The sequence below is a fragment of the Cyanistes caeruleus genome, chromosome 7, assembly GCF_971803275.1.
Source record: "Cyanistes caeruleus chromosome 7, bCyaCae1.hap1.1, whole genome shotgun sequence".
Classification (NCBI taxonomy): Eukaryota; Metazoa; Chordata; class Aves; order Passeriformes; family Paridae; genus Cyanistes; species Cyanistes caeruleus.
In genome coordinates this window covers 30,967,664-30,991,692 of record NC_141707.1, presented here as the reverse complement: position 1 = coordinate 30,991,692, position 24,029 = coordinate 30,967,664, and the positions used below count along the sequence as shown (strand labels likewise).

General features: G+C 44.3%; 1 protein-coding gene across 1 annotated transcript in view; it reads left to right on the top strand.

Annotated features, from left to right (window-relative positions):
• ADCY5 (adenylate cyclase 5) overlaps positions 1-24,029 on the top strand; it is a 204,341-nt gene that overhangs the window by 177,284 nt on the left and 3,028 nt on the right. The window contains exons 10-20 of the mRNA XM_023931292.2: positions 765-909; positions 2,509-2,606; positions 5,315-5,402; positions 11,706-11,822; positions 12,561-12,725; positions 14,871-15,046; positions 19,404-19,430; positions 20,257-20,389; positions 21,502-21,765; positions 22,090-22,294; positions 23,027-23,151. Coding sequence (XP_023787060.1) covers positions 765-909; positions 2,509-2,606; positions 5,315-5,402; positions 11,706-11,822; positions 12,561-12,725; positions 14,871-15,046; positions 19,404-19,430; positions 20,257-20,389; positions 21,502-21,765; positions 22,090-22,294; positions 23,027-23,151 — 1,543 coding nt within the window. The remainder of the gene's footprint in view (positions 1-764; positions 910-2,508; positions 2,607-5,314; positions 5,403-11,705; positions 11,823-12,560; positions 12,726-14,870; positions 15,047-19,403; positions 19,431-20,256; positions 20,390-21,501; positions 21,766-22,089; positions 22,295-23,026; positions 23,152-24,029) is intronic.

Genomic DNA, 24,029 nt, shown 5'->3' with positions numbered 1-24,029 from the left:
ATGCCTCAGGAAAATTAAATTTACAGTGTTATTTTTTCTCAACAGTTTTTCAAAATCAATTTCATTTTTTTGAAGCTATAGCAGAGATTCAGCAAAACAGTGATACAAAAGATTATAATATTGTTCCACGTATTTAGAAAGCAAAATCTAATTTGTATTTTTTTCTTCTGCTGCCTTTTTCTTTTGCAACCTTTCCTTAAGTAAATATCTTGTAAACAAAATTTTATTTCTGTTTTATGTTCTATGCTCCTAAGTAACTGTGAAGGAGAGTCAGGCCACATGTTTGTTCTGTAGACCATTTTTTTCTCAAAAAGGGAGAATTGTTCAAGTTTTGAATTTTTCAGAGTAAGATTTACAGAAATTGTGATTAGAAAGGAAGAAATATGACTGGAAGAATAAATAATTTTTTCAGTGCAGGAATTAACAGCTGCAGCAGTGCAGGGAAGAATAAGTCAGAGGACAAGGGGAAGGAGGCTGCCCAGTGATTTTAGAGAATGAGGGATGGAAATGAGACCTGGGTGCGAGGAAACAGATGTATAGAAAAAGGGCAAATAAATAGAAGGCTTGTAATAATGACTCAGGACTGGCAGTGAGCTCTAGAGCTGCTATCACTCCCCTCTCTGCTCCCAGTCCCTTTCCCAATTGAAGCTGCCATAAGCAAAATGCCATTAACCTCCAGCTCATTATACACTGCAGTGATAACACACGGTGCAGAGGCAGAAATTATCTTGTGCTCTTATGCTCCCTTTTCATGACATCCTCAGGAGTACCCAGGAGAGCATGAACCCAGAGGATGAAGTGGACGAGTTTCTGGGCCGGGCCATCGACGCCAGAAGCATCGATCGGTTACGCTCTGAGCACGTGCGCAAATTCCTCTTAACATTCAGGGAGCCTGACTTGGAGAAAAAGGTAACCTTGTCCTAAAACCATTGCACTGCATCAGGAAGGCTTGTTAAGAGTTTTAATTCTCCTGCAGAAGGTCAGGCTTTTATATCTAGGGTTCAAGCTATGGTTTGGTGCTGGAGGTGGGGTTGTGATCTTAAAAAATTCATGCTCCTTCATGGAAACCTTAATATAACTTGTCCTGAAAAAATCATTGTCATCTGAAGAGAGCACTGGCCAGGAAAATGAAGCCGTTTCTATCAGACACACATGAATATGCAGTGATAAGCAGTAAAGGGAATTCAGAATAAACCAGATTGTTTCTCTGAGACTCTAAACTGAGATTGTAGTCACACACCTTATCTCCTTCAAATCATTGGAGAAACCCACTTCAGCCTACCTAAGCTCTGAAACATCTCTGGAGGGACTTTTCCCTGCCCTTTGCCCCCCCCAAAGAGCCCCAGATACTGTTAGGGTTCATTGGGATGCAATCTGTACTCTGGATATTCTTGGGAGCCCATTTTAAGCAATAAATAGTTCTCTATCCCACAAATGTGAGAAAGTGGAGTAACAGACCTAAAGCTCATGAGAAGTTGATTTCTTTCTGATTTGGTTTCAGATATTGCTGTAAGGCAAAGATCATTTCCGTGACTGTATCGTAGAAACAATCAGCTACCATCAGCTCTAGATGGCTGCAAAGTTAAATTTTCTAGTCTAATGGTACCTGGATGACATTATTAAAGGTACCATAAGAAATGGTGGATGCAATTGCACAAAGAAAGTAATCTTTTTTTGCTTCAATTTTTTTATTCAAGCAGATCCTTAGGATGCTTGAATGGTCTTTGGGTTAAACTCATTATTCAATGGAAAAAACTTCCTAAGTTTGCACTAATTATTTTATAATTTTATTTAGAAACAGTCTTTCCTTGACAAGAATGACTACCTATTACAAAAGCAGAGCTTTTCAGGATTTACAGCTGTTCAATGAATCAGTGTGGGACTGGATAAAAGCTTGAGCATGTAATTTCCGTCCCACTCCTCCTCCTCAATTTTATTGCTGAAAACTGCCGGGGAAATTAGCAGCTCACCTGTTCAGAGCACCTTTTATTTTGTGGTTCAAACACTGAGAACCGAGCTTCAAGCTAAATAAAGCATCTTTGGGAATCGGATGCAGCTGCCACGTGGCCGATTCTTTGACAAGCAGGAAGGAGTGACTGTGTGAAACCTCAGCAGCCCTGCTCTGTCATTAGAACAAGTCAAGTCATCTGCACCAAATTCAAGGTTTTCTCATTAGCAGCATTTGTCCCTCTTGGAGGAAACTGTCCATGGAAGAAGTTCAGGTCTGATGGCAGCGACCTAGAATCTTGGTCTCAATTAACCCATTTCTGTTCCTCTCGTGCAAGGGGCAGTTGATGAATTCTCTCTTCACCCAGCTCTGTGGGTTTCTTCCCTGGCCTCTGGGCCCGTTCAAGCCCTTACAGATTGCCTGAGGGAGAAGGGGAGTTGGGAATGTTGTTTCCTGCCAGCACTGCTTTCCAAGGACCTAGACAAAAGCCAAGTAAGAAGTTTTTGTGGAGCAAGGCAGCCAGCCAAATTTCCCACTAACATAACTGTGTTTTTTTGCAGTACTCCAAGCAGGTGGATGACAGGTTTGGAGCCTATGTGGCTTGTGCCTCCCTAGTCTTCCTCTTCATCTGCTTTGTTCAAATCATAATCGTGCCACAGTGAGTACCCTTTCATCCCTTTGCTCCCATCTGCTCCCCTCCTCTATTCCAGCCTACTTTTCTTTGTTTCTTTTTCCTGAAAATTCAGAACACAAGGGAAAGAGAAAAATCCTTAAATAATTCATGCTCAAGTGATGCATGGTGCTTATTGTTTTCAACCATTTCTAGTGCAGATTAAAACCTCCTCTCTGGCATGGGAGGATTTCTGTTTTCTTGATGTGATTTCTCTTATAATTTACCTTCATCTTAGGAAATTCAGTTCAGCACATTTATAAGCCTGTGAAAACAAATATCACTGAGTAGGAAGGATTGCCTACCAAGGCACAGCACACGCTCACAGCACAAGGCTGGGCTGTCCTCTTAACGCAGTGGGACAGGGAGGTGAAAACCCACCACAGCCTCATTGCTCAGAGCACTGAGGTCTCAGGGTCTGCTTAGCAAATGAGGCATAATCTCTCATACATTTATTCTTCTGGACTCAGAGCAGCTGGACAAGAAGAGAGGTAGAGAGGAGGTTGAGCTGCACATGCCTGAGCTTGTGGCTCACTCCAGATTTAAGGGTTGAAGTCATTTCTTTCCCCAGGCAAGAATGGCATAAGCTCCTCAGGGCTGTGGGGCAGGGTGCTCTTGGCCCACTGCAGTGGTCTGCAGCTTTGTCTGCAAGGCACAGCTCAACCCACTAAATCTTTTCCAGCAGTGAGCTCTGCAGAAATGGGACGTCTTCTCAAAGAGTTCTTTAAAAGTCACTTAAAATTACAGCATGTGGGTATTTCCTATGCTCTGGTTTACTAGCAATAATACACCATTCACTGAGCAATGCTGTGTTGGAAATAAATATGGGGTTAGTCATTTTTAAACTGAAGAATAAGATCACAGAAGCTCTGAAAATTCTCCAAATTTATCTTCCTTACAAGAAGACAAAAAATTGTGCCTAAAGAGAGCTCCGGCACTATTTTATGCCATTACAACTGTTTTCTATGTCTGTTCCCACCACAGATCTTTTTTGAGTAGAGGTTGGTTTGTAGTGTTCAGATCAGATATTTGGAGGAGCACAGAAATAACACGTAGTCTGATGTTTGTCGTTCGCTCTCCCAGGCAGGAGTGCTCACAGAAGGACTGAATCAGCAAAATAACATCAGGACAAATGCACTGTGTAAACAGACAGGTCTGCTTGGGGAAACTGCAACTGATGCTGAAAGAGGCTCAAAATTGGAACTAGATAATTCCCAGCAATTAATGCATTGTTAATTACATCCAGAAATGTTCTCTGAGAGTAGCTAATTTAACAGGGGCTTACACTTTGGATTTGTGGATATTGCTGTCATAACTTCACACCTGCAGAGGCCCTCTACCAGCCTTGTGTTGCTCATCAAACTCCCTAAGCAGCCACTATGCTGTTTCCATAAAACCCAGTTTAACATTTAAATGACAACTTGACAATTTCTGATATGTGGCAACCATATGGCTGCCTCCTTTGTATTACACAGGATCCCTTATGGCAGTGTGGTGTAAATGTTGTGCTGTTCAGTCTCCTTCTATGCTGCCCATGAGGAGGGTGGTTGTTTATTTGGGGTTTTCTTTCTGCAAGTGCTGAAGTGTCCTTAGTCAGCCTGGCCTGTCTGGAAGGTGATTTGGTTCAAGAGTAAACTGCAGATCAGATACACTTCTCTTTACCTTTTGCTTTGTTTTTGCTTATATTTCAATTGGATAGCTTTGGTCTTTTATTGAAGGTAGCAGTTAAACACCAACTGAAATCACAGGTGTGTGTATGTCACCATCAGAGCTTCATGAAAGACACACCGTGGAATCGGAATTTGAAACCAGAGACAGAATGTCAGTGTCAATTTATTATGATAAAGAGGAATAGCTTTAAGAATTTCAAAAAAGGCTCAAACAGTGAATTAGCAAGTACAATTATCTTACCAGTCATGAGAGAACACAGAGACCAGCTGGCTTTGGTGTTGTTGCCCTCAATGTCACATCACAATACTTCCTTTAGATTATGAACAAGGCTGACTCCTGGGAGGGGGCCTATCCTGTCACACTAAGACCAATCACCAGGAAATTGGTGTTGAATATGTTCATGAGGAAAACAGATGAAAATTCACAGTACAAAGTTGGCCCTGGAATCCTCTTTGTACTTCAAAGCTGGGAGAAGCAGGAACCTCTCAAGCTGGCCAAGAGAAGGCTGTTATCCCTGACTACACTTAGGCTGTGGTTGCTCCCACCTCATGCACGAGGCAGAGCACAGAGTGGTGCTGCACAGACACCCCCTGTGCAAGACAGGTGAGATTCCCACTGAGATTGTTCCCACCCAGCTGCACTTCAGCACTCAGCCTGCCTTCCTTCCCAAGGATGCCCTGCCCAGAGTCAACTGGGGGCTGACTGCCACAAGAAGTTGTTCTGTCACCTCCTCTAGTGCATGGAGTGTTTTTCTGTTCCACCTCTGTCACCCCAGCAGGAAGGTGATTGCTGTAAAAGATGCAGCATTCTCTGTTCTGCTGCCTGTCCGAATAATTCTAAATAGGCCAGAGTGTCTGTTGGTATTCCAGGCACCTCGTGTCTCCTACTGCTATCCTAATTGGAAAGCCTGTGCAGTGTGTCATAGCTTGTACAAATGTGTTCTGGAGAGCAGAGCTGTAGCTGTTCTATACAGTGTGCATTTAAAAAACAAAGACAAAACCAACCAAACCTTTCCTTGATTTCAGCTCTACATTTATGCTGGGTTTTTACTTGACCTGTTTCCTGATCCTGACCACAGTGGTGTTTGTTTCAGTCATTTACTCCTGTGTAAAGGTGAGTACTGTGGTTTCTTTGTAGTCCTCTGCCTAAGATAACCAGATCAGCAATCTGCTTCTTCAGCTAACAGAGTGTGTTTTTGTTAGCCATCCTTTCCACACTATGTGATAAGGGTTATAGAAAAAGCCTTTGATAGGCAGAATGAGCTGCAAACAGCTGTTAGGGTTGGCATCTCTGTAGCTCAGCAAGAAGTAATCACTCTGTGGATCTGCATGTCTGTTAAGTCCCCTGCAGACACTCTCATATTGATATAAGAAGAGCACATTTTCCAATGTGGAACCAAACCCTGACCATTCATTTCTTCCCTGTAAACTTTCTGCAGAGTTGCCTGTGTACTGACCCCTGCTGCATATGTGTGTTTGGGTAGGCAGATAATCAGAAGCAGAGTATCATCAAGGAAAAATGTCCTGGAGGGAAGTAAAAGCTATAAACATATAGAATTTTATCAGCCTTTCTCAGATGAGTCTACAGAGCTTCCAGACATTTGCTGGGCTCTTTCTTGTAGCTAGCTGGCTTTGATCAGAAAAGAAATACATTGTGTGAAGTCCAAAAACATATTAATTCTTCTTGTCAGCCTGTGGTAAATTGGCAGTGAGCACTGTGGGAAGGGTGCTGTGCTCATCTATTTCACTTAAAGGTATTCCTGTTAAAAACATTGATGTGTTTCAGTTTTAGGGATCCTTCTAGTCTAGAAGTGTCTGAACATGGAACATGTTCAGATTCAGGTTCCTTAGCCCAAGCTCAACTTTGTTCCTCAGTGCCTGGAATAAAATAGCTCAGTAGCATTATGTTTCCTGCAGATGAAACAGTGGGATAATGGATAATGTCAGGCAGATGACTTGTCTCACTCTAATTACCTTCTCTGTGCCATTTTCAACAGTTGAATGTGGGTGCTCTTGACAGACTTGCACCTTACATGTCTTTTTGATTTTTTTGAAGTTAGATTTGGAAATTAAACTTTGCCTTCTCATATAATAAGAGTTACAAACTGTTCCCAGTGAAAGAAGCTTCAAGTTCTATTTGAACTTAACTACCCACTCACAGGGTTTCCTTTGGCCTTATGACAACGTCAAAGGGAGCCTAGTTTGTAAGTGCAGCATCCCATTAGTCTTGCTTGTTTACCAGCAGCTGGAAGTAGTCAGAAAGAACACTGCTGATAGGAAGGCTTGGGTGCCTTGAGCTGGGGAATGGTACCCACAGATGCCTGGTTGTACTTGGTGTGCCCATTGCACTTAAGGATGCTTCCATTGAAGTCATCCATTTGTTACCTGGTATCAGCAGTTAATGTGATTAGAAGTTAATTAACCACCAATGTGACAAGATTTTGGTCACAGCCACAGAGAACTTGGGAATTTGGTGCTGAGCTGTGCTGCCTCCCGGCACTGCAGTTCTCTGGCAGCACCATCCCAGCACTTTGCCAGCCAAGCAGGGCCACCCCAACTCACTGGTTCTGCTGGGACGAGAGCTGGGCCAGGCCTGGAGCTCCCGAGCTGCCTGACTTGCAGCCAGCCAGGTTCCATTTGTCACTCACTGGCATTTACAGGCCACTTCCCCATACTGACAGCAGCACTCGATTCTTCTGTCATCATTCAAATCCTCTGGTTTCAGTTTGGGCTTTTTAGTTAAAATTATTACTGATCTTAGTTACTGATTAATTTTAAAGGCACACGGGACTTTTATGTCCCTGGGATGGCAGGCAGATTTCATTCTTTCTTTCTTTGCCTCGATCTTCCAAATTGCTGTAAAAGAGGTCTGTTCATTGGTGCCAGCAACTGTTTGTAGGCTGGCTTTGCCTCAGTGGATAGGCTCTGGATGCACAAGACATCAGAGGGAATTCAGAATAACATCAGAATTGAATGGGATTTTCTGAAGCCCCTGACATTTCCAGCAGTGAGTTTTCATCCCCACAACATGCTCGTGTATAATGCTCATGTATCATCCAGTGTGGCTTCTGTGCAGAGATTGCAAATAATGAAAATAGTGTGCCTTCTAGCTCCAGTTCCTTTTCTATTACCCCTCTTAGTGCTCCAAATTAGCCTCTGCTGACAGCACCTGACTATGAGATGGCTTGTTCAGGGAACAGATACTTCTAGCTTGTCAGCTCCATGTCTGATGGCAGCAGCTCCTAATGGTTGCAGCCCACTTCTGTCATCCAGGATCTTGGTGTTTCAAGTCTTTGATTTTTAAGCAATGGGTTTACCCAGCCCTTAGATAAGGGGTGTTACTTTATTTCTATACTCCACATTGCTCCAGGAAACACTTTTACACACCTGCAGAAGGAATGCAATTTTACAGATCCTTCAGATGAAATCCCTGAAGACAGGGATGTCAGCATTGTTTGCTTTGTTTCACTCTCAGATGTGGGAGAGGAGAGCATGTGTTTTAAATACCAGCAGTTTGTTCCACACAAAGCTGGAAAGCAGGTGTCCACCCCAGGACATCAGTGTAAGCATAACTTTTGCCTGTTTGCTGTGCTGTTACATGATAAGTGTCTCTTTTTTCTTCCTCTTTCCAACTTTCATGTGAGATTTTCTCTCCCTGTTTTGGCCTCTCCATCTCTGGCTTTGACAGTGGCCAGCAGGCTCTTTCTGAACAGCTTGATCATGTTTTATTTTCTTTCCCTGTCATTATTATCTTCCACTATAAAATTCTCCACGGACTAGAAGTTGATCCTGGAGCTGCTAGCACAGCCAGCTTGGCTTTCCAAGTTTCTTCAGCTGTAATAAACAAGAGTTCCAGTTCTTTGCTTTGATGCTCCACGAAGACTTGGCCACTGTGAGGTGGTGTCCCTTCCCAGTAGAGCCTAAGGTCATGGGAACAGGGTCCCTTCTCAAATACTCTGCTGACAGACATCTGTTTTGCTACTAACTTATCAAGTTTGTGTTTTTTTCTTAAAATCCTTTAACTTCTGGTATTTACACTGCTGTGTGGAATTCAATTTATTGCATGGTTCTGGGAGCTCATAGGAGAGAAATTTCAAGTTTTTATGAGAAAATAAGCTTTTCTGTAGCTCTACATAGGTGTAGCTTGCCTGTCACTTTCTTGACTTCCTAAAGCTGGTCTAGATACACCTAAAGCATTTGGGGTTTTTGTCTTGATCAGAAAAAATAAAACCCTCTGAAAACGGTACTTTTTTAATAGACTAATAAATCACTGTGAAATAAGTTACATAAATGGACTTGCAACATCAAGTTGCCTGGAGATGTTGTCTTTTACTCCAGAAGCATCTTAATGTACTTCAAAATGACTCAAAGGCTTTTATTACAAATTGAAAAATCAGACCTTAAAGACCTCATCTTACAACATAACAGCAATTATCTAAGTTTTGCATACCCACACTAGAAGTTAAGAAGAAAAAAAGAAGAAATATTTCTCTTCTGTCCTAGATCAGCTGTTGTTCCAAAGAAAGGGCTTTATTTAGAGTAATTTTGTCATGCAAATGACTGGAGGTTATGGATTATTTTCAGTGCAACATACTGCTTGTTGGATCACTTTCTAAACTTTTCACCTTTTCACCTGCACAGCAGTGCCCTTTCTTCACCTGCACTTATGCATTTCAATTCAGAGTGAACTGGAATCAACTGGACAATCCAATTTTCTTTTTTCCCCATTGTACTTATTTTTCTTTGCGTGGGGATTTCAAGAGTGCTGATGAGTGGCCTCACTCTTGTGTGGCTGCCCAAACATGGATGTCAGCTGCCCAAATGGATCACATCCTTTCTCTCAGCCCCTTCTCAGACGTGCACATGCAAGCTGGGAGGTGCCATTTCATCAGATCTCCTGTTCTTCACCCAGGCAGGATTTGGGTGTCACTTTGGGCAGTACAAGCCAGTGGGCCAAACAGCAGTGCTGCTTGGATTTTCACTGTACTGTAATGTCCTGCTATTCTGCTCCTTTTACAAGGACAGAAGAGGTCTTATTCTTGATTTTTCATGAATGGGAAGGAAAGTAATCTTCTTTTTTTTCTGTTTGTGCTATACCCCTGAGTGGGGGATGTTTTTATGGAGGAAGCACTGCAAGAATGGAGCTGAGCTGTCAGACCTGAGGCTCCCCATGTCTATCATAGAAGTCCTTCAAGCTGCAGGTGTTTCTGGTCTCCACCTGCCTCTGTGAAATGGGGAGAGTGTGACTTATGTGACAGGGCCCTCACGAGTCCTCATGAGGCAGAGGTTCCTCAGATGCATGGCAAGACTGTGTTGTTGCACTCTCAACTGCAGCCCTGACCTCCTAGGGGTTTTGGCATTTCTTTCTTCCTCAGGACTTTCCCCAGCTGTACTTGTTTACTGACCTAAAATTTTTCCTAGTTTGCAAAGTAATGAGAACCAAGATTAATACAAAGAAAACATGTTTTCATTACAATTTAAGTGTCTTCCACTGATCGCTTTGCTTGATATCTCAGGCTTGATTCAAAGTCAGGCTTTTTTGGGATTGTTGGCAGCAGGAGCTTTAGCCAAGATCCACAACAAAAAACTCCAAAGTTTTATTTAGGTGCTTGATTTCCCAGAGATTACAGATGGAGGTCGGATGAATACCTTCATGGAGCTTGGCCTTGAGGTATAAACAAAGAGGTGGCAGTAAAACCTGTCCAGCTCCAGTCTAGTGAGAAAACTGTCTAAATGCAGTACAGATCCTCCTTCTCCTTCCAAATCCTACAGGGGCTAGAGCAGAGGAAAGCCCCATTGGATTTTCCATGTCCCTAGTAGGGGTCTGCTAGCTGACATCAGTGTGGAAGCAGCAGGACGTGGTAGGGCAAAGAGATATTTTGGCTCATGGCTTATCAACAAAGCTAAGGATTTCTATGTCATCAGGGTTTATTTCTGAGAGAAAGGTGTTTTCCTTTGTTTTATAGTGGCTGCCACTGAGCCTGAAGGATTGCATAAGCTTCCAGTGTATTTCAGTCAATCCTCATTCGGTGCAAATAAGTTACAACCCCACTTTCCCCTTTTCTCCAGTCCCCTACAGAGCCTTGTCCTCTCCTTTCACCTGGAGCATGTGCTGGTAGCAGGTGAAATCTACTCTTTCAAAACTCTTGCCACAAGCTCTCCCTGCCTCTGTAAAAAGTCACCAGCTAATCAGCGCCTTGGCCGCTGCAACACTCGGTAATTACACTGTAGGGCTGCTGTGTGGGAAGCACAGCCCTGACAAAATGTTGCATATCCGAAGATGTAAGAGTGAAGGATAAAAGGGAAAAGCAAGACTTTTAATAGAAACATTAGTCATAGTTAAATTGCAGTGCCATGGCGCTGTGCTGCTGTTTCTTTGTGTCTCTAAAAATACCCTCTAGTGGCTTGGTTATTCATGCAGTGAGTAAAGGAAGGGAGAGCTGGGCTCTGGAGAAGGCTTTGGCAGCCCTGGGCAGAGCCCCTGTGCCCTGGCATGGGGGTGTGGAGGGGCAGGGCACTGTGGGAGGACAGTCCCTGTGGCAGCTGTCAGTGCGCAAGGGTTTCCTGGCATTGCTGCTCCAGCCCTGAGCTCCCAGTGGCACAGCGGTGGCACATGGAGGGACAGGGCTGCCTTGGCCGTCTCCTGGAGGCTCTTGCAGCCAGCACGATGCAGAGAGGCCTCAGGGGTGACCCAGGCTGCGAAGGGCACCGGCTCACACTCTGCTCTAGCGCAGGGACATTTCCAGCCGGGATGCGGTGCCGCACCCGCAGCGCGGCTCGCAGGCCACAGCCAGCAGCAGGGAGCTCCTGGCCCTGGCAGCACCGAGTCACTGGGGCAGCTGGCAGCTCCCTGATTGCCCTCACCCGTCGGTATTTTTATCTCCAAGAGCCACAGAGCAGCCCGGGCCAGCTGATCTCCGCAGCGCCTTTTGCCGAGGGTCTGACAGATCAGGGCTTGCCTGGGCTGTTTAACAGTCTGTGTCTGAAATGGCACCAGAGAGTCCTGCGATACGCCTTGGTGATCAAAGGGACATGACGTGTATTTTCATTTCTGCCTTTTCAAATTTTTGCTCCAGTAATTTCCAGGCTCAAGCTCCTGGCTATTTCAGTTACAGATGGCTCGTGGTTTGCTTCTCACGACAGGATGAGCACAGCCCTGCAAGCCATGCTATCTGGGCTCGGGAGCCATCGCTCCCATTAGGAAGGGCTAAGTAGATTTGGAGAGCCAGCTGGGCCTGCTGCCATGAGGCAGTCACGTCTCTGCTCACCCTTGTCCCACAGCTGCCATCCCCCATCACCATCCTCCAGCAGCATCCACACAGACCCGTGAGAAAGGATGCAGGCAGCTCAAATGCAGGTTGTAATCTGTAAAACAAACAAGGATTTTATGTGTCTGATTTTTTTTTCTCTCATGCAGCTTTTCCCAGTTCCTCTCCAGACTCTTTCTAAGAAGATTGTACAGTCCAGGACCAATAGTACCTTAGTTGGAGTCTTTGCCATTATCCTGGTTTTTCTGTCTGCCTTTGTCAACATGGTATGTCCATTATTTCCTTTTGATCCATTCAGTTCTGCATTGTTTTCTTACTGGAGCTCTGCAGCATTGTGACCCTTAAAACCGCTGAATTTAACATCATCCTGCCTAGGACTGACAGCACCTGAGGTCGGTCCTTTGCTTTTTGTGCCCAAAAAGCCCTTTGCTTTTTGGGCACAGGAGAGAAATGGGAACTCAGCAGCTTCATCCTTAGAGCCCATTATATGCCTGGCACTGATTTGTGCCCAGGTCCTTTCGTGATTCTTTAAATGCTTCTGCTCCAAGTGCAGGAGCCAGCCTGATGCGTATCCCTGCGGGAAGGGCTGGCACGAGGCTGATGTGTTAACTCCCACCATACTGAGTGGGATGTAAGTGTTCCTCGAGCTTTGTGCCAGCCCTGCACAGTGCTGCTCCTGCTCCGAGTGCAGAGGTCAGCTCGACTCTGCTTCCAGTTGCACTTTTGGGACTGGGGTGGTCTGGCTGTGATTCCAAACACCACTGCTGAGTTAGGGCTCAGAGAGTGATGGGTTGTTCTCTGGGGCCTGGAATTTGTTAATTAATATTTTGGGGGAGAAAAACCATAGCTACTGTACATGCAGGAAAACATAAGCTGATGATTTTATGTTGCATATTTTGCACATTACTACAGCTATTTCCAGGGGGCTTTTAAACTGATATAAACTATTTTGTTTTCTTCTCTTTGTCTGTGCTGTGGAGCTTAATACCATATTTGTTTTCCAGTTCATGTGCAGCACTGTGGATCTTGCCAGCTGCATGGCTGCTGAATACAACATCACTCCTGACCGGGTGGACATATGCCTTATCAGCAACCTGACTTTCAACTACAGCCTGGGCACCTTGCAGGGATTCTGTGACAGTCCTTTGCCCAACTGCAACTTTCCAGAGGTATTGCTTGGGAAAAATGGGTTTCAGAGGTCAGTCTGAAAAAGGCTATAAAACCTGTGTGATAAATCTCAGTGATTCCAAGGAAAGCAAGGTTGTTCTTGACTGACATTACAGGACTGACACAGGCTACTACACACAGACTTCAGTGCCTGAAGTTATTATCATGGATCCACATTAATGTTTAAGTTCCTTCAGGCCTGAATAATTACTATGCTTTTAAAATAGTTGGATCCTGCCTGTAGCAGGGGAAATGTCCCTCTCCATGAGGTGTTTAATGGCATGCAGAGCTGCAAGTCATTTCAAAGGAGTTTGTGGGTGCTCAGTTCTATCTGAAAATCAGTGTCTAGTCATAGATTTGATGCTTCCCTCCATTGTTTTACATCCTGATGACAAACTTGGTTTATATATTCTTTCCCAAGGTATGGTAGGTCTGGCCTCAACAGGGCAGCAGCCCAGGCAGTGGTCTGTTTCAATTTGCAATGTAATTCCTGTGTCTTCAGGACATCTCGTTTAGAAAAAATTAAAATGCTTCTAATGGAAAAAAACCCAAAGCAAACCCACAACGCAAACCAGCACAAATATGTTTTTTACACTGGTAGATTACTTTACAAAGGAAAAAAAATAATCTTTTTTCATAGCTATTCAAGGCATTTCTCTGAGTTTTTAGGTCACGGCTGTTACATGTGTTGTTTACTGGAAATTGAAAAGGAAAAACAACTTTGTCTAGGATAGAGGTAGAATTTATGTCAAGGTCATCTGGGTTTATGGGGACCTGACAGATTTATAGTGGATCTGTTACCATCCAGATGTCCAGGGTGCTACTGAAAGTCTTGGTATCCTACTGAACATATTCAGTGAGGTTCCTGAGACCACCATTACTGCACCTTTGAACCTTGCAGAGGCTTTAGTGTATCTGCAGAAAGACCCAGGAGCAGAACCTGGCACAGTGGAGATCTAGAAGCAGTCTGTGCCCACCATGAATTTGTAGGAAGTGCTGGCCCAGGACAGAGAGGAATTTTAAGCAATGAGGAATAACCAATTTGCATACTGAGGTTGCTCTGGCAGCCTTGAGCCAGGTCCTTCTGTTCATTGGGCTGAGAAGTGAGGAGTGCCTTGCCAGCACTCTGCAAGGCACATGCTGGATCTGCTACAGGTGCTGCCTGTTGCTCCCTGTGTCCACACAGGACAGGATGCCACAATGGCATCCTACCCCTCAGTCAAGACTGAGGAGTCGAGTAAAAGCTGTAAAAGTTGTTTTCTCTAATTTAACATATCAGACTATTAATACATGAGATCAGAACATAAGCATATTTCTACTTCTACTAGGGCTTGCTTTTAAGTGAAAGGATGGATTGCCTCGGGCACATGATATGGGGTTTTTGCCAGAAATAGGCATGTCCAGACACAGTGGAAGCACAGATCTTCACAGATTTGATAGCAGGAAGGTGGTGTGCTGGGTAACATGCCTCTCTCAGTTTTGCATCCCTGCTACCTTTCCCAGAAGCCATAAATGGCACCCACAGTCTGCAGAGAAGCAGTGGCACACTGAACACCCTGCTCCCGGCCTGGCAGGAGCTGCTGCTGCACCACCCAGGTGTGCCAGAGGTGCTCTACAGCCACACATGTGCACCTCTGCAGCTGCTGGCTGGAAAAATTATTATGGGATGGGCATGGGGACATTTGTCCTTCCCCACTGGCCTCAAGTGGGCATCTGTCCAAGAGTGTGAGTTGCCTTGGTGCTATTTGTTGTACAGATATGCAAATTTGAGTCTAGAATTTGGCCTTAAAGCACGACTTAATCCAGCATAACTGGGTGATTCTTTTTGCTAGCTTAATAACTGTGTCCAGGGAAAGGCTACATCACAACCTGGAGTGTCCGGCTGTGAGGCCTGAGTCTCTTGAGAGTGAAGCACATAATGCCTGGAGAAAAATGCCACAGTTTTCCTCTTCATCCATTCAGTTTCAATTTCTGTAGCATGGGAGAATTCCACAGGCAGCACTAGGTTTATAAGTTTGGTCAACTCAGCTACATAGCTACCAATCCCTTTCTAGCCTGTGTTTAGTTTCCTTTGTTTTCAGTTTTGATTTATCCAGCTGATATTCATCTCTCTTCTGGCTTTTTTTCCCATTTTTGTCTTTATACAGTACTTTACCTACAGTGTCTTATTGAGTCTCCTGGCCTGCTCTGTGTTCCTTCAGATCAGCTGTATTGGAAAATTGATCCTTATGTTAATCATTGAATTTATATATGTTCTCATTGTGGAAGTGCCAGGGGTCAACCTTTTTGACAATGCAGATCTCCTGGTTACAGCCAACACCTAGTAAGTGACCTTTCACTTCTGAAATCTTCACCTGGTTTCTTTCACATGGTGATTTCAGTGTGGCATTAGATGGATGGGAGTGCCAAGGCTGTGGTGCTAGCAAGGGAAGTGCAGGATACCAGAGAAGGCATGGCTGGAAGCTAAAGCTTTGCCAGTGCTGCTCTCCACTTCTGAAGAATACAGTTCCCTTTAAGATCTTTTTAATGTGGGACTTGACTAATGAACTATCTATTAATAACAGAATATAACTGGAATCAGAGTGGATCTGTATTTCCTTTTTTCCAGAAATGGGGAGCTGTAGTTAGTCATTCTTAATTCTGGTATTACACTCCCAATATAGAAATGTCATTTCTCAAATATGAAAAAAAAAAAAAAAAAAAAAAATATATATATAAAAAAAAAATCCTCCAACAAACTTGACCTGGCTCAGAGATGTGATGTGAGCCACCACAATCAAACCCAGCCTGGGGTGGTGAAATGGTGGTGCTTGATGTTATCAGTGATCTCCTGCCAGTTGCTGCCGGACATACGTCCTTGTTAGAAAAGCCAGTATCACAGCTGGGCTCAGCACAATTCCCAGCAGAAGGGTCTGGGCCCAGTGGGAGTGGACAGTTGCCCTTTTACTTAAAAAAGCTGGCTTGTCATCAGGTCATACATAAATCCTGGTGGCAGCCTCTTCCACTGCTGTGGTGGTTCCCCATCTCCTGGAGGTCCCCACACCAGGGAGGGAAGTTTGGCACACCCACAAGCCTGTCCTCCTCCACAAGTTTTGTTTCTTGCTGGGAATTGCATTGTTGTGTTAACTCCCTGTTTTGATGACTTCCCCTTGTAGGCAACAATTGTATTTAAAGGTGAGTGAATCAAATTATGCCTATTTAGGTGAACTATTTGTCAAGGCTGATAGCTGTGGTTGTTCCTGCCTCGGACAGGAGGGTGTTTGAGAAGACTCCCATGGCCCTTCCCAGTGTGTTATGGAATACCTTCTGTAGTTGCTCAAATTTCAGGATGGCCATAAACCATCAGCCCTTCAAGCCATCATTAACCATCAGCCCTTCAATCCCAATGCATCTGGTTACTCCTCTCCTTCACGTGACTATTCCATGATTTCAGTGTTCCCGAGTGCCCAGTAATAATTAATGGATATACAGCTTTTGCTGGCATTGCCAGTTAATGGAAGTGTAGCTTTTTCTGCCATTGGCAGTAATCACTTAAATTATTTTGTTAACTCAAGTGATTGAAATTAGGTAGGAAACCCCATGGAGCTTTCTGTGGGGAGACATAGGGAGAATGAGGTTTTCTTCCTTTTTTCCAGATATTAGGTGTTCCATCAGCAGAAGCTATTTAGTGTTTTATGACACAATTAGTGAAATAAAAGCATTTTATATCTCAAATATAATTTCATTCTTGTAATTCAAGCACTAAGCAAAATTACAGCACTTGGAAGTATAATTTACATCACTTCACAATCAGAATGTCAGTAATAAAGTGGAGAAGGTTAGCATGTTTTCCCAGAAATAGCTTTCAGTGGTGCTGTATTATCTCTCCCTAAATGGGATTTGTGTGGTGGTTCAGCCCCAGCTGCAGCTCAGCCCCACACAGGCACTCACTGCCCCGTGCTGGAATGGGGGAGAGAATTGGAAGGGGAAAAGTGAGAAAACTCATGGGTTGAGATAAGGACAATTTAATGGGATAGAAAAGAGAGAAAGTAATAATAGTAATAATAATAATTTAATTAGAATTGACAAAACAAATGATGCACAGTACAATTGCTCACCACTTGCCAGCCAATGCCCAGCCAGTTCCTGAGCAGCAGCCCGTGGCCAGATTTCCCCCCAGTTCCCATACTGAGCATGATGCCATATGGTATGGAATATTCCTTTAGCCAGTTGGGGTCAGCTGTCCTGGATGTGTCCCCTCCCAACATCTTGTGTCCCTCCAGCCTGCTCGCTGGGGTTCTTGAGGAGCTGAGAAGTCCTTGACTTAGTATAAACACTACTTAGCAACAGCTAATACATCAGCATGTTATCAACACCATTCTCATACTTAATCCAAAACACAGCACTGCACCAGCTAGGAAGAAATTCAGCTCTATTCCAGTGGATTCCAGTGGAATCCAGGACATTTTTTTTTTGTCCAAAGAGCTCCATGGATGTCTATTTATTGCCCCAGTGTCTGGAAGGCCAATTGTGTGTTGTAGAAAATAGGAGCTCAGCATGTAGCACAGAGTTCAGAGATGGACATTATTGTCCAGCTGATACTAAAAAAACAGAAAAGCCACCATGACCTCATACTGCTTTAATTGGGTGCCCATTGTAGCTACATAATTAGTGTCTGCTCTGCAGCCACTGTGGTACTCTGACTAATTAGAAGTGATGCAGATGTCTCTTCACACTTCTGTGTACAAACCAGCCCAGCATGCAGGCAGCTGAAAGGCTGATTGCAGCACGTTGGGAGTTGCTAGACTTGACTGCAGCCACACCAGCGTGTGGCATGGAGTGTAACAGGATGCACAGGGTATCATGCACATGTGTTACCTTTTTCATGTGCAGAAGGTAAAACAAATGCATTGGTTTAAATCTGGGATGGGCCAATGTGATCTTCTAAACTGAGCTCCTGCGCAGGGAAGCCCAAAGAGCTTTGCCCTGTGATTTGTTCATCAAACCCATCATCTCTGTTCCAGCTGTCTGTCCTTGCCACTGTGGCTGGGAAAAGTGAGATGCTCTGGTCCTATGGGAGCTGTCTCTGAAATGAACTGCCATTCCTGCTAAAAATGTGCACTTCACTTGAGCAGGAGTGTAGTTAGCAAGCTTCTCTCTGTGTTCCCTTCCAGTAATTAAAGAACCATCTGCTACTGGAAATGTCTGTTCCATGGGAGAACAACCTAGCAATGTAACACCCGTACTGCTTGCACTGGGCATCTTCACTTATCCAGAAAGTTATTGTAGATACTAGGTTTGCTGCACTTCATAGTCCCTGATGAAGGTTTTAGAGCATGTGTAACACCCACAGTGAGCTGCAGCCTCAGGACTAAGGGTCATGTCTGCCATGCTCCCATCATAAGAGAGAGTGAAAGGGGGGGCAGTCAGTCATCCTTGGCCAGGTGGTGATTTAGGGAAGCAAGGGAACCATGCTGCATGTGGGAAGTGTCTCCAGCTCGATCCAGCCTTTAATGTGGGAGTCCCCAGGCTTTCCAAACTGTGCCTGTGTCCAAGCATACATGTTCAGTGCTGGAGCTGGCCAAGAGCCATGCAATAGATTATGTGAAAGACAACAGTGGGTTGTAAAATCCAGATCAGAAGAAATTCCATGCTCAGAACTGCACAAAATATCTTGGAACAAACAAGATTTGAGAGTCACTATGATTTTATTTTTTGATGTTATCCCCAGTTAGGTTGCCTTGCCTGTTTTGATCATTTAGATGTCTGATGGTGTAGCAAGGTTCCCTCTAACCCCATGAAACTGGCCAGATGCTCTCTAGAGGGCTGTCACATTCTCAGGCTAGTATCACATCTCTAGCCTGCAAAGTTCTAATTGCATCAATGACACTACAGTAATTTAAACACTCATCTCTTCCCTTCCATTTAGATAGTGTTTTAAAAGATGCTTGTGCATGGTTCTCAGCCACCTAATACTCCACCCACACTCGAGAACAAAGCCAGCAGCATTAAGCAATCAATCAATCAGGAGTTCAGACAGCTGCTACCTACCAGAAAGCTCAGTTCTGTGCTTTCAATGTCAAAAGCACACCCTCCATCTCCCCCAGCAGCTCTGATACACGTGGGTACTTGGCAGAATTGTCAGTAGTAACAGGAATGTGTTAAAGGGCTTCCTTTAGTACCTTTTTGTGTGGTACCCACAGCTGGGCACAAGCTGGCAGTGAGGAATGTGCAAAAGCAGAGAGCAGGATTAGAGTTAAAGGAATTAAACCATCTCCATGCCACAATAAAAGAAGAAGAAAAGAGCTATACCTCACAAGATAAAAAAGCCCAAAGCTTTCTTCCTTAGGTCAAATTTTGTAGTCTGACCTAATGAAGTAGTGATGGATGTGCAGGCATTTGCCAAGCATCCCACACTGACATTAAAATCCCAAATTATTCTCTCACTCTTAATGTTTGTTAGATATTTTACCCACATTAACCATGTCACACGATCATTCTGGAGTTTTGAGTGTAGCTCAGAAGCCTGTTTTTCTCCTCCCCCTCCCATCTTTTAGTAGTTTTCTGCTTCAAAAGAGCTGTAGCCCCACACAGTGTTAGAGGTTCCACATTGCAGAGGTGATGTGTAGTGATGTGCAGAAGGGCAAGAGCTGCAGGGAGCCAAACACTCCACTGACCTTGTGTTTGTGCTTTTTTTTCAGTGTTTCTGCAAATGATACATCTTCATGGTGAGTCACTTTGGCATGAAATATTTTATAGGTTTTTGTTGGTAGGTATTTTCTGTTCACAAGGTGCAATATCAGTGCATTGACTCAGCAGCAGTGTCTGGGTTTGTGCAGTGCTGTGGGTTGATACAGCACAGTGCAGATGCCCTGAGTGGACTGAGTGTTGCCCTTTTGTATGTATAGTTACTGTCAGAGCATGCTCTTTCTTGTGGGACTTATGTCAGCTCAGGGCTTATTTATAATACAATTTAAAGGCTTTATCAAAATATTTTCATACTGTGTAACTCCATAATTCATGTTTAACAGTTTTTATTTGCCTGCTTGTTAGAGGAGGTGTGAATGTGCCTTAGTGCTCTTTTCAGCTTACAGAGCACTTACATGACAAAGCCCATTAAGAAGTGACTAATTAGAGAAGCCCTGAGTTAGAGCAGTTCCAGACTCAGGAACCTGGAGAAGCTAGGGCAGAGCAGAAGACAGGATGAACACACTCTGAGGGGCTGTTGTCACAGCATATCAGTGTTGTCACCCTTAGCATGTGTGGCCATTCTCTGGGGAGTGGCCTTTATATCAGTGAGAACCCTTTCTAAGAAGTTGGATTACATTTCCAATTTCCAGGTGCTCCTTTAGAAACTGGCATCCCAGTTTCTAAACATCCCAGCTTTTTGCAGATACTGTTTGTCCCTTTACCAACACAGGCTTTGAGGGGAAAGAAAAGGAAAAAAAAAAACCTTTTCCTGAGAGGCTGGTTAGCCTTAAAGTGGGAAGTGTGGGGGGCAGCAGGGCCGTGTTCTTCCAGTAATGGGGAAGTTCTGCTTTTCCTTGGCTGCAGCCCCTCAGTGACAACACGAGTCGCGCTGAAGATTGTGACCCCTGTCATCATTACTGTCTTTGTCCTGGCATTGTACTTGCATGCCCAGCAAGTGGAATCCACTGCGAGGCTTGATTTCCTCTGGAAACTTCAGGTTAGTGGGTGTTGGCTGTGGGAGGATCATGTGTGGTCTTTGGTGTTAATATAAAATGACTGAGCTCTTTACTGTCAAATTGAGTTGTGGGATAAAATGCCTTTGAATTTAATCTGAATCTGGCTTATAACTGGGCATGCTAATAATGCTCTGCTCTTCTTTGGTACTTTGCATACTCTGTGCATCTCATGCCAGTTATTTTCTTCAGCCCCTTTTTTCCTTGTAAATATACCTTAGATGGTCCCCATGGTAAAGAGATATAGATCTGAAGGTTGAGATTAATTGATTTGGGCAACTGAGCTGTTATTGCTGCAGGAACATGTAATGTAACACAATTTATAAATATAGGAAGCTCATATTCACTGCTGAATTGTTTCCCAGAGTTCAGTGATTTTGCTGTGCTCAAGGGTGTGAAAGATTCACATTTGCATTTTCATTCAGTTTCCTGTTAAGCAGTGGGAACTGGCTCAATGTCCAGCCCTCATTAGCCCCCAGGCAGCAGCACTGGGTAACCAGCACAGTGAGGATAATGCTACACTGTGCTCCTGTCCCTGGGTTCACTGTTAGTGTTTCCAGTACTTGTCCCATGATGTTGGAGCCCTGTATGTGATTCCCAAGGAAGCAGGACAGGCCTGGGCTCTGGCCAGCACTCATGGCTGGGGGCTGCAGGACTGCAGGGTTTAGTTTGATTTCCTACCTTCTGGGTGGCAGGACATCATTCTAATTACAGGTCGTTGTGGTTTGAGTACAAGGCACTGAGGAAACAACAATTAATTAAAGCTCCTTGGGAAGCAGATAAACATTGTAATCCTCATTTATAAATGGCAAAACAATGGAAGGGGTGAGCTGAGTGGTTACCCAGTTCAGGGCTCGGAAATACAATGCTGGATTCTGGCTTTATTCTCTGCCTGCTTTTCCATACATGTGTGCAAGAAGAGATGGAACATTTTCCACTGCAAAACAGAAGTTCCTGCATCTCTCTGGTTCTGCTCTCCTTTGCAGTTTGCCCTGTTCTATTTCTGCCCCCACTGCAAGTAAATTTTCAGCTTTTTTCCCCTCCCCAGAGCAGCTACCAAAAAAGTAAGTGCATCACTGTCTCCCCCCTAAACTAGGCCACTGAAGAGAAGGAGGAGATGGAGGAGCTGCAGGCCTACAACAGACGCCTCCTCCACAACATTCTGCCGAAGGATGTGGCAGCCCATTTCCTGGCTCAGGAGCGGCGCAATGATGAACTGTACTACCAGTCCTGCGAGTGTGTGGCTGTCATGTTCGCCTCCATAAGCAACTTCTCTGAGTTTTATGTGGAGCTGGAAGCCAACAATGAAGGGGTGGAGTGTCTGAGGCTGCTCAATGAGATCATTGCTGATTTTGATGAAGTAAGTCACAGAAAATCTGGGTGAACGAAGTGAACTGAATCCAGTTTAGTTGGGTTTTGCTGAGCTCCTGAAGGAGGATGGTTTATCAAAATCATGGTTCATTTCTCCTTACTTTAGGAGTCTTCAGTTTTATTTTTTTCCTGACTGAAATCCCTTCTATTCCCTTGTCACTCCTTTGAATATCTAATCCTCTTTCTCCCTCTCTAGTGGCTCTGTGCACTACTTTGTAATGCTTGCAGCAAGGCAGGACATGTGGCATGGACATTACCAGCCACTACCTGTGTTTGTCAGGGTTTATTTGCTTCTTTTGCTCTTGTGACACAGATAATAAGTGAAGACCAGTTCCGGCAGCTGGAGAAGATCAAGACCATTGGCAGCACCTACATGGCTGCCTCAGGCCTCAACGACTCCACTTACGACAAGGAAGGGAAGACACACATCAAAGCCCTGGCAGACTTTGCCATGAGGTTAATGGACCAAATGAAATACATTAATGAGCATTCATTCAACAACTTCCAGATGAAGATAGGTAATGTCCTTGTGCTCCCAGGATTCCACATAGGTAGTGGTCATTCTGAGGTGGGGATTTTATGGACAGTAAAAAACACAGATGTTACATTAGCTATACAGTGATGTTGATTGTCTGAAGTGCCTGGTGACCACTTCAGCCTCTATGAAACATCACAGTGGTTTTTTAAGGTATAGCAGCATCAGTGAAGCTCCCTGGGGAATTAGAAGCAGCGTAGCTCCTACCACAGCATGGTCTAACATGGTGGTTCACCTTGGGCTTGTTTTTTGCCCCTGTGCTTCCAGCTCTGTCATTCTTTGACATTAAATTGTCTTTCAAGTCAGGGAACAAAAAGTGATGGAGAAGAAATTTGAGGATGTCAAGTGTAGTGTTTCTTCTGGAAGGCTCTGGGCTGCTGCCTTGCAGGCCCTCAGCATTGCAGCAGGTATGTGCTGACTTCAAGTGAGCAGTTGGCTTGTTAGCCAGGTGGCAAACAAACTTTATCTCATTATCTGGCACTGGAAAATAGCTCTGGATTGAGCAGATCCAGCCCAAGCTGCCGCTCAGTTGGGCATAATGGATCACAGAAGCCAAATTCTATTTTAACATTTCTCTCCCCACAGTTTGGCCATAGCTTTACATGTCAGGGTAAAGCACAGCTAGAACCAGTGAACCCCAGGATGGGTTTTTACTGTCTGGAAAATAACCTGCCTCAGTCAAATGGATCTGAGCATACTTCTCCTCTCCTTCCAGGCCTCAACATTGGTCCTGTCGTAGCTGGGGTGATAGGAGCCCGCAAACCCCAGTACGACATCTGGGGCAACACAGTGAATGTAGCCAGCAGAATGGACAGCACAGGAGTGCCTGACAGGATTCAGGTAAGGCAATCCCTTGAAAACTTACGCTGCCAGCCCTGTGGCACTTACACATTTTGAAACTTAATTAGAATTGAAATTTTGGTTTCATTTTATTCCTTTATTCCATACATTTACCTACACAGAACTGAAAGAAAAGCCACTCAGGGAATGCTGATGGTACCGGCAAGTTTTGTCTTTTAATCATGACCAACATTGCAACCTTTGTTTAAAATCTTGCACTTTAGTTCTGGGTAGAAGTGCTGAGCTGAGCTTCCTTCCCCGTGTGCCTCTCTGGCACTGAGCACTCCTGACTGATCCCTGCTCACATGTGCTGCTCAGCTGTGTGTGGTGGTGGTGGTGGTTTCATTTTCCAAGGGCCTGATTCAGCTATGTATTTCTGTAATTCACTTTTCTGCTCACTGTGCCATGTGTGGCGTGAGGCCAGCAAGGGTCCAGGCATCAGTAGGAGGGGGATACACAACAGAGAAAGAGGATTGTTTAAATCACACATCTCCTTGGCCTTCAGATGTGACCTTTCCAGTGAGTGATTCAATTCCACTGTCCTGCTTTTGCTGAGCCAATGTCCACAGTAACAGAATGTCATTCCTTGGGAAAATAGTGAAGAGTTAGAAAAATAGAGCAGCTGATGTAAAGCCATGCTGTTTCCTTGCCTGTCTGTTAACTGGATCGATACTTACACATCACTCTTTAAGCTTCCCTACGAGATGGTCTGTAAAGCCACCTGAAAAAGGGTGAGAAAATACATTGTAATAAATAAATACCTCAGGAAATCTGCTCTTGAAGTTTCTATTGTTCTGCAGCACAAGTGATTATTTTTGACTGGCATCTGAAGAGACAATTTGGATGCTGGCTAGAGTATTTAATTCAGTCAGTTCTCT